Here is a 14,342-nt window from a genome sequence, read left to right as displayed (position 1 = left end):
ACTCCCCCTTTATGAAACAGGAGAAGCTGTTTAGAAAATGGACAGATGGAACCATTTGCTACTGTACAAAAGTAAAGTGTGCTATAAATGCGTACTTAATATTTAATAATTAAGCTTTGGGGTAAAACTTTATCCTCTAATTTGGTCACCATAAGACCCAGATCACTGACATTTATTCTAGTTTTGTTTGTATCGAACTGGCTTGAAAATAGTAAACATGCTGTGTTAATGATTAGCCAGTCTGCTTTTAAAAATGGTTCACAAACACACAGATCGAGGTAGAGGCCTGTGTCCAAATAAAATAGATTTTTTTCCTCCCTTATCAGACTATAATAAACTGATACAGCGCTGTGAGCCAGTAGGTTTCCACTTGTCTAGCTGTACTGTGTTTAAAGAGCCCAGCCCAGGTGCACTTTAAGGGTCTGTCACGCTGAACTCGTGCTTAGTTCAGCACCTGCGCCTAACACACGGAGAGGGGTTTGATTTACATAACGCTATTCTCTGTATCCCACCGCTTCCTGATACCTCATTTTCCAACAATTAAATCTTACCTGGACTGTTAATTTAATTCTGTTTAAGGTAACTTGTATTGGAAAAATGTCACCACTAGTAAAGAAAAAGTCACAAACATTTTTAACCTTTAACATCGAGAGCTACAAGCTTTACATAACAGCTTCATTCCAGGCATCTCTGTGTTGTTGTTGTTGAGAAAACTGTCTGATTATGTAACACATTCCTGACTTCTGGGAGAGGTACTTTCTATAGAATTATAAAAACAGGTATTATCTTATGGAAAATACAGTGTGGGTGGTATGTCTACAGTCCAAAAAGCAACTTCTTTCATTTGAAAAGCAATCTGAGTTTTTGCAAAGAAATCCCTTAACTTAAAGGATAAGTTTACCCAAAAATACAAAATTATTTCAATATGTATTAACCCAATGCTGATGAAAAGTCGGGTGAAGTTTTGTAGTCCACAGAACATTCCTGGAAATTCACAGCAAAACTGTCTTGCTGCATTCTCCTAAACAGCTGAAGTAGATGGGGACTTGTTTTAAAATGTTAAAAAAACAACCGAAAAAAAACCTTCTCTCATTCGGAAGCCCTAAGATCCCAAATTTAATTAAAAAGACATTATTTACACCCTTGACGCACGGCTGAGCTCGCGCACCCACTTAAGACAGGGTGTGCGCTGACATTAAAGCTTGGTAGAAGTTTTCAGCTTTAAAAAGGTTGTACATAACGTCAGCTTTAGTTGTTCAGGAGAATGCTGTTTTGCTGTGAAGCTCCAGAAATGTTTTGTGGACTACAAAAACCTCACCCGACTTTGCATCTGCATAGGAGTAGATTACTAGTAGATTACAGAATTTTCACTTTTGGGTGAATTTATTCTTTAGGATGTTTTGGGTGTCTCTCCCTGTATTCGCCAAGGTCTGGTGAGGAAGTCAAGACACGTTGCTGTCATCTCATCTTATCCTATTCCTACCCATATTCTTTTTTTTAATTTCAGTAGGGTTTGTTCTAGAAACACTCGTGGTTGTCAGCTTTAGAAGCAGATCACTCTTTCCTGGTCCACAATTTTCAGTTATGTCACAATCTGTTAAAAGCTTTCAGCCTGCATGGAGAAAAATGTTATTGTTAGTTGAAGATGTTATCACCCATGCTCATAGCTATCTAATACACATCTCATACCTCTGCTCTGTGCAATAGAACAGCAGCACACTGAAAACATGCATGTCAGTTCACGTTTCTCCTCAGTGTAAGGTTAACCTGATGTGCATCTACTGGATTTTACATAATCCAGGGAACAATTAAACAGAATTTGGCACCTCAGCATGATAACCACTTAAATGATTTCAGCACACACCATTTCATCGTGTGTGTGTGTCTGTGCTCACTTTATATCTTATATTCTCATTCTTGCGAAGTGTAATTTAGACATTTATTTTGTGCCGTGTCATGCAACATGAGTCAGTCAGTGAGTTAGTCAGTCTTGTGTCAAAAGTGGTGCCGGGTTCAACTGAAGATTTTGCTGTGTCACTGTTGTGACTCAGCAATTTCTCCAGTTTCAAAGCCACCCTTCCTGTTTCTTTCTTCCTGTAATGGTTAGGGTGACAGTGGGTGGGAGGAGTCTTGTGACCAGGGAAATGTCTGGAAGTTTACCTCAGTGCTCCGCTGGCCTGAACCAGTTTGGGAGAATAAAAAAGGAACCAAATGAAAAAGGGAAATAATAACTAAGAGTTACTGACAATGTAGTTTTTAACCACAGTGTGAGCAGGTCCATCACTGCAATGTGCATGTTTGAATGTTTCAGTGTGTTAGTAATACCCAGTAATAGTTACAGAATGAGCTACATTGAAAAACCATTAAGCAGATACATTTTTAAACACTTCTCGTAAGTTACTGCTTTGAGGTGAAACATGCAGGTAAAGCTTTGCAAAAACCTGACAGAGATTATAGACATAAAAGACACAAGACTCTGATAAATTGACGTTAAACCTGATAATAAGTTAGGCTTCTTCATATTTTGGATATCAGTGATCTGGGTCACAAGTCTGTCTGACTTTTACTTTCCCTGTTGATGTTTTTTAATAAACTTTAATAATAATTATTAAGCATGTTTACTGGCTGGTAATTTGAACTGATAACATTAACCATGGCTCTTTTCTAGAAATTACTACAATGCACTGAGGCAGATGATATGCAAAACCTCTGAGTGAAAATGTCAATACTTACAACAGTCTAGGCCAATTACTTAACAACCAGTTACTGGATAAATCAATGTAAATCAAACTACTCTGCAAGTACAGACTTCAAGAGTTTACCGTAGCTCTCTGAGTGGTGCTTTGAGCTAATGCTAATGTGAGCATTCTAACATGCTCACATTGACAGTGCTAAAATGCTAATGTGAAGAAGGTATAATGTTCGGCATGTTCAACATCTGAGTGAAGCGTGTTAGCAAGCATTTGCTAATTAGCACTAAACACAATAAATCTGATGAGGATTCCATTGCTTTAGCAGGTATTTGGCCTTATATCACAGCAGATGAAACATTAAGGGATCACCAAAGTTAGAAACGAAAAAGACAATAGAGTGTATAAATTCATTACATGATTGTATTTTTTATTTAGGCTTTTCGACAGTGAAACTCAGTGTCATACTCTGGAAACACACAGATTTTATATTTTTTACAATGTGAACTTGAACATGGAAACAAACTGGATTTTACTAGGAATGTTTGCGCTAAGTGTACCTCCATGGATAAAAGCTAGTTTATTGTACAGTGACAGAGATATACAGTACACTAGATTGGCATATTTAGATTGAGTTTACACAGAATTCATTGGTATGTGTTCAGTTATCGATAGAACCGTAAGGCAGAACAGGTTTCAAGTTGTATAATGCAAAAAGAAATGCATTTGTAGAAAAAAAAAACACCTTTACTACAACTTATATACTTTATTCCAACAATTATAGATTAAACCATTTCTCTCTGTCACTTCAAAAATATCTGTAGCTTTCTGAATACCATTTCAGGGCTCTGCTACCTGCAAGTCTGCCTGGAAAAACAAATGTAACTAAATAGAACAATAATAGCAGAGGATAGAGGTAGAAAGTCACCAGGGACTGTTTTTACGGTTGCAGAATGGCTGTCCCCATCATAAAGAAGGAATATATGACAATTTCCCCCTTGTAGATTTTTAGTATCACTGACTTTTATACCACGTTAATACATCAATAGTACTGCTAACATTCGACCTTCAACATTGTCAGTTTAAGAATTTTAGTTAAATACTTTCGAAATCTCCTCTCTAGTTTAAGTGCTTCATGGTCTGTATGTTTGTTTTGTTATGTTTTTGCAAAATGTAACCCAGACTCGGTCTCTGTGGCTTCTCGTGCCATAACCTAAAAATTAGAGCTGTTAATATATTTTATCTCTAACTTTCTCATTATTCTCACTCACTCAAAAGCTGCTAAACAAATCCTGGCCTTCACTTCATTATGTATCAGAATACACACTTGGTTAATTCTAGCAACAAATGGCCAGAGTCATTATGGTAAAACCAGTGAAGACATTTGACAGGTGCAGCAGCAGTAACTATGGAGGGAGGGGCTTAACAAACAAACTTATTATCATTTTTATTATCAATTCATTTCTGTTCACTGTTAATTGCACCGACATCTCATGATTTTTTTGCTCCTTCAGTTTAACTCTACATCCTGCAGTTATTTACAGATGTTGAAACAGCAAATATCTGCAACTCTTCTCCCCTCCATCTTTCTTGTGACCATCTTTTATTCTCCCTCCCTCTGTCTTCTTACGCAGTAGGAATCCAGACACTCTTCCACTGGACAGCATTTCTCCACATCTCTTCCATGAATGAGGGGTTAGACTGAGTCCAGTCCTTCCCTCCATCTTTCCCCTCCTCATCCTTTTGGCAGAAGAGCCTCAGGGTTTTCAGAGGACTGGTGCAGGTGTGCTGGAGGTACTGACAGCCCTGTGGAAGGAATCAGACAGCAGTGGTGAAGATTACTGTATGTAGTAGGACTGCGGTCTGTTTTTAAGTGTCCTGGGTATTGTTAATAGATTCCTGCTTTCAGGGGGAGCTGTGCCCCGCATTTCCGACAAAATCTGAACCGTGCTGTACGTGTTGGTGTTGAGTCCTTACCTCAGCGCTGCCCCAGTACCAGATGGCCTTGATGACACTGTGATTAGCCAGAGCCACTGTCATCTGGTCTCTGCCTCCTGTAATGATATTTACCAAACCTGCTGGCAGGTCTGAAGATTGGAGCACCTAAGGAGGAAGAGGAGGAAATGGGCTTAAGAGACAAAATGAGTGTTTACAGATACATAGACAGGTATACTGTTCTCAGTGGGGGTTGGTGATGTGTCTGCTGCAGCTGTTTCGACTGTGGCGCACCTCAAGAGTCTGTTCTTGGCACAATTTTATGACCTCTGCAAAGGAGGTTAATGGTCTCGGCCCAGAATAAACTCTTCAATAAAATTTGGATGGGGATCCGGATAAAGGGGCTGATCCACAAATTCTCTCTCACTTTCTAAACACTGCAAGATAGGGCATTTTTCAACATTTTCCGTTATTTCTCAAGCAATAATGCATGGATCCTGATGAAAAAAATCAGGTGTATTTAGGTATTTGGTATCTACAAGTAAGTACAATTTGATCCAGATCCAAATGTGAAGCATTTTCTAACTATTGTGTTGACAAGTGCAGATGCCTTCCTTCCAACACTTACCTGAATGAATGCCAAGGCTGGTAGTGGATACTTCTGACTGGGAACCATGACAACGGCATTGCCTGTGGCAATGGCTGCCCCAAGAAGTGTCACCATAGAGAGGAGGGGATTTTTGTCAGGGAGGACAACCCCCACAACTCCCAAGGCTTCGGGGAGGGACAGAGCAGAGCCAGACTGTGGCATAGGCTGAAGGAGAAGGACACAACAAGATGTAAGTTTGGGGATCAGCCATCATTACTAATCTTCCTGACAATCATTTAATTTGTTCATTTTGTATGATATTAAAAAAAGCCTCACCAGAGCTCCACCATGGACTTTGTCGCAGTAAGCTGCCCAATCACTGAGCCTGGCTATGCTGAGCTCCACCTCCTTCTCAGCCTCGTCCATTGAAAGACCGGTCTGGATGTTGATTGACGCAGCTACATCCTGCCTCTTTGCCTCCAGGCCCTTAGCGAGGGAGTAGAGTGACTGAGCACGTGCACAGGGACTCTTCTTCATCCAGCTAGAGGAGGGGAAGGATGTTAAAAGAAACGTGTGACCATCTTTGTGTTTCTTTGTCATATTACATTCTATTATTTTGGTATAGATATTTAAACTGTATGAATGTTCTGCAGGAAAAATATAATGAACATTTACTATTCCTTTAATGGTTTGTATGTAGTAACAAAAAGATCTGTGTGTTTATTGGATTTAAGTTTTTACACTGTGTATGACTCAGCAGAAATGTTCAACTTTGACTGGCGATAAACACACACAGCCCACTGTGTTGTGAAATACCTTGCTACCTATCTGGATTGTAAACATGAGTGTCTCTGTGAGAGTCTGAAAGCCTGAATGTCCTTGATAACTGTTTAACTTCACCTCAGAAAGTTTTAAAGCTCTGTCAAGCTTTAACAGCGGGTGTTACATTTTAACTAGGAAAAGGAGAGGGTTTAAGCCTGGGCCAAACTGAACAAATGTCTTTGCTGACGAATTCACAGTGAGCACTCTATGAGTAAGAAGAACAAGGGTTGTTTTTGGGGGAGGCCCTTTGGCATTGTATGTGAGAACTACACATCTAATTTGCTCTCAAATGAAGGAGATAACGATAAACTGTGGTCAAAATGACTGATTATGGTCAAGGATGCACTGATCTGATCTATTGGAGGAGTACTGGCGCTGATACTGACTGACACCTCCTAAGTGGATTAGATATTCGCCAGATGTGAGCGATCCACATTATGTGAAGTTTTCTGTTATGCTCTTTTTTGTTAGTGTGGTGAGCAAATCATGCTTTAAACCACTGCTGATATTTTGCCACCTCCTTCATGTGCTGCACAATAGCTGCATTTTATCTGGGTCTGGGTTTGTGACTTTGAAAACACAACATTTACTTATTTGAGCTTTTTGGTTTGACTTTGATCGTCTGACTTGCAGTAGTTTGTGTATGTTCACGTGGCAATGCACTCACCCAGGCTGGACTTTGATAGCAGCCTCCACGGCATTACGGACATCTTTCCTGCCTCCGTCTGGACAATAGGCTAACACACCGCTGCCCCCTGGGGACCGCACAGCCAGACTGCAGCCAGACACTGATTTACATGCCTTCCCACCGACAAACTGCAGGTAGGGCTTAGGAGCACTGAGAAGAGAAGAGGTCGGAAGGGAGTGATACATGTGGACTGATAAATGGGTAGAATTTAAGAAAGCAGAGAAAATCACCTCCTTGACCCTGCATGTATTACTACATATAAGGCTGTTAAATACTTAAAATTAATTAATCGCATGTGTCTTGAACAGCTCTGATGCCTTGCAATACCTTGTCAACATGACTTAAAGTAAAGAAAGCATTACAAGCCCACCTGGCAGGGTCTGAATCATCAGGAATGATAGCCGGGCATGCTGCTGTTCCAAAGTTTGAGTAGTTCATAGAGACGGGGGAGGAGCGAGGGAGAGGAGAAGAAGAGGGCAGACGTAGAAACTGGTACAGACCCTGAAGAAAGCAGAAAGCAGGTCAACATACAGGACAAGAATCTAAATAGTGGTTAGTAACTGTTGTGTTATGCACGATCCCTGCAGTGGCTGGTGTGTATAGAGCCCCAAAATTGACTAGATGTAGCTAAAGGTTATCAGACAAGTCAAAAAAATATAATTGGAAACATCAATATCTAATTAATTCATTTTATTTCAACTTTTCTGCCATTCAACTGTTTTTAATTATTCTTTACCATCAAACAGTAGATAAAAATAAAATCTTGAAATTAAAAATGTGTGCTAAGATAAAAAGAAGGGTGAAATTAGTTATTTATTCATGCTCTGCACAAAACAAGATTTTTTTTCTAATGCTTGATGAGTGTCCGTGCATGTGCAGAGTAATGATTGGCCCATGGTTTAATGCTGCGTTCATGTCATATTGTTTCGACTGTAATTACGAGTACGTTTACGTCAGCCTTCTAGTTGTCTAGTCCTGAGCCTGAGGAATTTCTGACGGTGATGATATCTCCACTTGGTTAGATGGACTACTGAGTGTCAACAAACCATTGACAAAATGGAGGCAGATCAAACACAGCTGGCAGTTAAATCTAAATAAAATCCAATATTAACACCGATACATACCGGTTTATATTCGGTTTCACTTGTTAACAAACTGCTTCAAATGTGTAATATAAAAAAGAAGCTGATTTAGGATATTTAATGAAAATACTTCACTGAAATGAGTATAGTTTTTTTTAACTATCTAGCTAAAGCTCATTTCTGGAAGAAAACTACACCAGTCAGTGCATTTTATGTTAATCATCAATATACTGTACTGCATACTGCTGTAGCATCATTGCATAAACTCTTGTAATAGTTGCTAAGCACTTTAGCCGACAAGTCAACACTAAGTTAACTAGCTAATGTTACTTGGAAGTTTACAGACACTTCTTCCATCTTGGAGTGGATATTTCTGGGACAAAAGATTACTGAGATGGTAATAAACTGCTCACTACATTTCCTGCTTCATATTCCTACATCATTTTTGGGGCTCTGTTGGTGTCTCCTGTTAAAGTGCAACAGTGTGATGAACTACTAAAACCTACCTCCTGTCCTCCATCAGTGCAGGTGCCGCTGTCTTTATGACCAGAGACCGGCATACAGGGGTCAGACACAGAGTGGGAATTCACCCACACAGAGCCAACTGACAGACTGAGGAGAGAGGAAAACAAGTAAAGTAAAAAGACCCTTTTCACAGCAGACATTTTCACTTGTCATAACAGGAAACACACTGGTGTAAATAATAACGTTAGCAAGGGCCTGGCTCCATTCCATTAAGTGTTGCACCATATCAGAGCCCAGGAAGTGCCTCACATAAATTGAATGTAGCCATCATTGGAAAAGAAATACACAAGAAAAGTAAGTGGAAGGTGAAAACTAAAGAGAAGAAGGAAAAGTAGAGGAAGATGAAAAGAAGACATGTGTAAGTGTGCAAATGTTTGCACCTCTTGGCTGTCTCCAGTGCCAGTGTGAGGTCTTCAGTCCAGATAGAGGCTGCCTGGCCATGAGGGGTGTGGTTTCCTGTGTAGAAGAGAGACTGTTACTATGGTTCAAGTGGAAATTTGATATCAAAAGATATACAATCCCTTGAAATCTGTTTTATTGAACAGAGAAACATCTGTTAACCAGTTAAAAAAACACAACAATGTAAAGGCAATGTAGAGTCAACTACAACCTCATACATCGAATCCAAATTTATCCCAACTACTGTGATAATGAATTAATGATGATAAAGTGCTACATCATATCTTTAACAAATCTCCAACACAGTATCTAAAGCCCGAAAATGAACTTCCAGTTATTGTAAGAGAGCTGTTCATATTCATCAAAGGTAACTGTACTAAATCTTCAGTCAGATCCATAGACGCTCTCTTACCAAGGGTCACTCCTTCTGTGTGGGATCTAAAGGTCATGAGAGGCAGCAGTGGTCCAGGGGCGGGGCAGACCACAAACGGAGAGGAGGGGGCCGCCCCACAGAGCACTGTGGGAGGGTACTGGGCACCCGATGGGGGGGCAGCGCAGGGCTGAATCAACTGGAGACCAGAGAGAGAAAAATAACTGTTTTTCATTACGTATGTAAGAAACCCAAACACCTGTAGGTTACAGCTCAGTACTGTTTTTCAATTCCTTCATTTTTCTACTTTTTGACTTAATCGTTTACAACTATTTTCTATATTCCCCCCAAAAATGTTGGCCATTTTTCTCACTACATTTCCAGCTTTTCCAGCTAGCTACCTTAGCTGAAACTAACTTTTGTTATACAATAACAACAGCAGGTGCACACAATTATAATTATCAATAAAGTGCACACTGTTGACTTGTCACTGCATAAACTCTTGTTACAGTAGCTAAAGCATTTTAGCCACCAAACTAGTGCTAACAAAGTTAGCTAGCTAACACTACTTAAAGCAATATAGTCCATGTTATGTGACATTTTAAGAAAGGAGATATTAAATCATTACAAAAACAAAATATTACAAAATATTAAGGACAGCACTGGGTCAAAGCCAGTGCCGCTGTGGTCCTTATGAAGACAAGAGACATTAACTTAAAGATGAAGGTAATAATGTTAAGATAGAAACTTGGCATCTGTTAACTTCTAAGTAGCATTAGATAACTAACTTTTTAAGTCTTAGCTATAATGTTTTACCCACTGTTACAAGAGTTTATACAGTGATACTACAGCAGCAGCAGCATAGAGGTGATTAACCTTATGTGCACTGGCTGTAATAGTATTATGAGGAAAGTTAGCGTCTGCTAAATAGCTAGCCACACAGTTCTCTCAATTGCTCTACTGGTGTTGAAAAAACATACAAAATAGTGTGATACTTTAAAAAAGTAAATACGTTAATTGATGACAAATATTTCTCATGCACGGGCACAAGCACGGGTGCACAAGGTGGACATGAAGTAAAATGATGCGTATTACGCCGCCTTGCATAGTCAAGAAATCCAGGTCAAAATAAATGGTTCTGACTAACCGTGGCCCCCTGCTGCTGAGCTTCTTGGATTGCAGCGTCCACCAGGACCCTGTCTCCGTCACTGTGCAGCGCCACACACTTCATCCCTGCCATACGGAGCTTGAGACGGGCCACAACTTTGTCCACAATGTTCTCCTGCACGCACAACACCCAGTTGACCTGCGGGTAGGGAGAAAGAGAGGACAGTTAGAGACATGGTGGTCTGACGGGATGGCATGACACACTTATTTGCGTACATCACCTCTCTTTTCTTCTTGAAGGCAGTCTCTATCACTCCATCCACTGCGCTGTCAATGTCAGCTGACTCAAAGACAATGAAGGGAGATGAAGCGCCGATGCAGGGGGAGACTGAGAGTGGAACGCCCATCCCTGCTGTGTCCTTGCACAGCATCACCCCATCCTGACCGAGAAGATAACATTGTCGCAATGATTTAGCTAATATTGCTAATATTAAAAACAGTGTTGAAAGCCTTATAACAAATGTATAGACGGGTACTCAAACAACCTTCTCACACACGCACCTGCTTGTTGCCGCTGTAGGTGACATAGCTGATGTTGGGGTTCTGAGCTACTTTGGCACCCAGTGACACGTCACTTCCTGTTAAAACATTTAGAGCCCCGGTAGGAAGTCCTGCTCCTATGAAAAGCTGGGCCAATAGGAGCGCCGGAGGGGCGTTGTTCAGACCAGGGACGATGATGACAGAGTTGCCTGGGGGAAGGCAGATCCAATTTTAACTCACAACACCTCAGAACGATTTTGGATAAAAACGAACAAACAAAGAATTTGGATTTGATCAGAGCTGCAACAATTAGCCAGTGAATCAATCAGTCAAATGGCAAACATTTAAGCATCTCCACCTCTCAAATATGATCATTTTTTGCTTCCGTTTTTGTGAGTGGAATATCTTTGGTGTTGGGAGTGTTGGTTGTACAAAACATGCCTTTTGCTGACATCATCTTGGACAACAGGAAGCTGTGATGGAGGTGGCTTTCTAGTGTTTTATACACCAAATAATGAATTGATCAAATGATAAATTGATAAGGCCCTTTAATTGATAATGAAAGTAATCATTAGTTCCCATTAGAAAAGGGAACTTTTTCCAATGTGTATCTAATTAGTAGTGTGTGTCTGTGTGTGTGTTACCCATGGCCAGTGCTGGTAAGACTTTGAGCATCAGGGAATAAAGAGAGCAGTCATCAGAGACAACTACTGCCACCACACCTGGAAAACAGGACAAACAGATAAACAAAATCAAAATTAATCAAAAACATAATTGAAAATAAATAGTATATCCCAATTGTAAATGCTTTAACCTCACCCAGTGGTGTCCAGTTGGTGATGAGCGTGTCTCTGAGCTGAGCCCAACTGCTGTAGTACTGCAGCAGTCTGACGAGGGTGGAGGATGAGCAGGAGGCCCCACACAGCTCCGACAGCTCTGACACACACTGGCCGTGCTGCCCGAGAACGCTCACCAACCTGTTAGTGGAGGGCAGGCAACACATACATTCATCTCCACATTAGGACAGTGGTACAGTTGGTGCTGAGGCTCCTGAAATGTGTAAAGGTGAGTTTACCTGAGCAGCACTTTGGCCCTCTGGTAGCAGCTCAGTGTGCTCCAGGCCTTGAAGCCGTTCACCGCAGAGGAGGCGCACTGGGAAATGTCGTCCTTCACAGCGCACACCGTGCTGCACACGTTAACACCTGGAGACCAAAAGGAGTGAAAAAACTTACATGTGGTCAGTTTCTTTGAATAATTTGAATTAGGGCTGGGCAATATAAGCAACATTTATTGTTATCGTGATATGTGACTTTATATTGTCTTAGATTTTGGATATCGTTATATGGTGATATGGCATAACTGTTGTCTTTTCCAGCTGGGTTACAGTAAAGTGATGTCATTTTCTGAACTAACCAGACTGTTCTACTTCTTCTAATACTTGTCTTTACCCACTTAGTCATTATATCCACATTACTGATGATTATTTATCAGAAATCTCATTGTGTTAGTATTTTGTGAAAGTACCAATAGTCATCTCTGCAATATTGTTGCAGTATCAATATCGAAGTGGGGCCTGTTGGGTCAGAAATATTCTGATGTTTAATTTTGTCGCCCTGTCCTAGCATTTATGAAGAGCTTTTGAGAGATTTCAAAATGTGGAGGTAGATATTGTGTATCGAGATATGGCCCAAAAATATTGTGATATCATTTTAAGGTCATATCGTCCAGCCCTACTTTGAATAGAAGGGGGTGATGAAGCTGAAATAGAAGTGAGTCTAAGTTGTGTAGGTTTTCTATGTGCTCCTAACTCAGGCTGCACTTACCTTTAGAATCAGTGAGGGAGCGACTCTGTCTGTCTGCAGGACAAACAAACTTGCCATCGATGAACAGACCCAGAGAACGGGAATGGTGATCCAGCCAGGCCTGATAGGAGAGAGTAACAGTCTATATGGAGAATGCCCAAAACAGCTCTGTGTACTTTACTGATAATTTTATACTTCCATTCCAATACATTCTGGAGGCAAATATTACAATTTTAAGTAAGCGGTATGTTTTTAAATTTCTTTCTTTTCTTTAATCAGCAATGGGATTAAAAAAAGAAACATTGATTCCACTAATCAGGAAAAAAAAAGTGAGTATCTAATCCAAGAATCAGCCAAACTGATAATCAGTTGACTCACAGTATTCAGTCTACATGTAAATATATATTTGTTTGTTTGTTTGTATTGCCATAAATTACTTTTAATACTCTACATTAACTGTCCGATGCTTCAAGACTTTGACTCAAGTATTATTCCTATGGGGTGACTTTCACCTTTACCAACTTAATATTTTAACATGATACCCTTACTTTTACTCAAGTATGACGTTTGGGTACTTTTAAACACTATAAAACTTTTTGCTATGGATCTGACACTGTACATGAAACAGTGCCAAAACTCTGCTCACAGTTTATTGGTCAGGAAGACACCACCTCTGCTGGACAGGCAGTGTGTCAACTATTTACAGACAGAAGAGCAAAGTGCAGAGTTGACCTTCTCTCTGGATAACCAAGCTCATCTTCAGTTGGCAACATGTTAGGCCGGACTAAAGCTCCTCTGATATCGCATTGTAATATAGCTACATCTTTATTTGATGACCTTTTGTCAGTCTCTTGTTACAACAGAAAGAGAAACTGCAGGGATGAGGTCAACTATACACCAGTCTTGGTCTTGGAGCCGTTTCATCAAAATGAACAACTACTACTACTACTATGACATCTGAACAAATTATCTGATCCTTGGACAAACAAACATCTACATAACCAACAAATTATCTGATCAAACCCTGAATCTAACCCCAGCAATTCACCCCTAATACTCTTATCTGACTCTGATGGATGGATGAATGAGACAAAATTATCAAAGATCAGTGGGTGAGATTTCCCTGACATCCTAACATCTTGCTGCACCTTTGACATTTCATAATCAACAACTGTACAGTGTAAGTCACATGTTTGCCTTGTGAGTTACAGTCAGCTAACAGTTAATGAACTTCACATGGGTCAAACAGTCTCACAGGAACAGGCTAACTTAAGTGAGCAGTAAAAGAAGCTAATATTTGCCGACAGCAAAACATAGTTTTATGTCAACCACGGCTGTCACATCTCCTCCTCTGCTGTGAATTATGTGGATAACTTTACCTTTGCAGTGGCGTAGCTTGAAGTTGCTGCTGGTCCGGACTCCATGCTTTGAAAAATATCGTACACTGTCTTGATGGTGCTACCGGCCATAATAGTTACAAGTCAGAGAGGAAGTAAATCTCCCCTGCGCTGTTTATTCGTTTCTGGGTGGCGTTCACGGTGAAAAAACTTAACTTTGAAGGTTGTTTCCTGCAAGAAACTACAGAGAAAAGGCTAGCAGGAAGGAAAGTGAAGTCCCACTCACTCCACGTCAAAAACAACGTGCTAGCTTCCCTCCCACTAAGAAACCTTGAGACTTGCGCTGTAGCTGTGAATTTGCAGAGCGAGAGTGTTCACTCCTGCTTGCTTCCGGTGTTGTGTCCAGTTTCCAAACGACTCATTTAGAGCCCCAGGCTAATTTATCAGAAGCAACAC

General features: G+C 40.4%; 1 protein-coding gene across 1 annotated transcript; it reads right to left on the bottom strand.

The window, feature by feature from the left end:
• Positions 1 to 3,095: 3,095 nt before the first annotated feature.
• On the bottom strand, positions 3,096 to 14,258 carry aldh16a1 (aldehyde dehydrogenase 16 family, member A1). The gene is made up of 17 exons (XM_073493743.1): positions 13,929 to 14,258; positions 12,571 to 12,670; positions 11,823 to 11,949; positions 11,567 to 11,724; positions 11,392 to 11,469; positions 10,769 to 10,956; positions 10,489 to 10,647; positions 10,248 to 10,406; positions 9,143 to 9,299; positions 8,712 to 8,787; positions 8,313 to 8,418; positions 7,095 to 7,225; positions 6,704 to 6,874; positions 5,551 to 5,755; positions 5,254 to 5,439; positions 4,668 to 4,793; positions 3,096 to 4,496 (listed from the first exon to the last, which is right to left on the bottom strand). The coding sequence occupies exons 1-17, from the start codon at positions 14,016 to 14,018 to the stop codon at positions 4,317 to 4,319; spliced, it is 2,397 nt and encodes a 798-aa protein (XP_073349844.1). The 5' UTR covers positions 14,019 to 14,258; the 3' UTR covers positions 3,096 to 4,316.
• Between the last annotated feature and the right edge of the window lie 84 nt (positions 14,259 to 14,342).

The sequence above is a fragment of the Pagrus major genome, chromosome 23, assembly GCF_040436345.1.
Source record: "Pagrus major chromosome 23, Pma_NU_1.0".
Taxonomy (NCBI): Eukaryota; Metazoa; Chordata; class Actinopteri; order Spariformes; family Sparidae; genus Pagrus; species Pagrus major.
The sequence above is the reverse complement of the archived record's forward strand: the minus strand, read 5'-3'. Positions and strand labels throughout refer to the sequence as shown.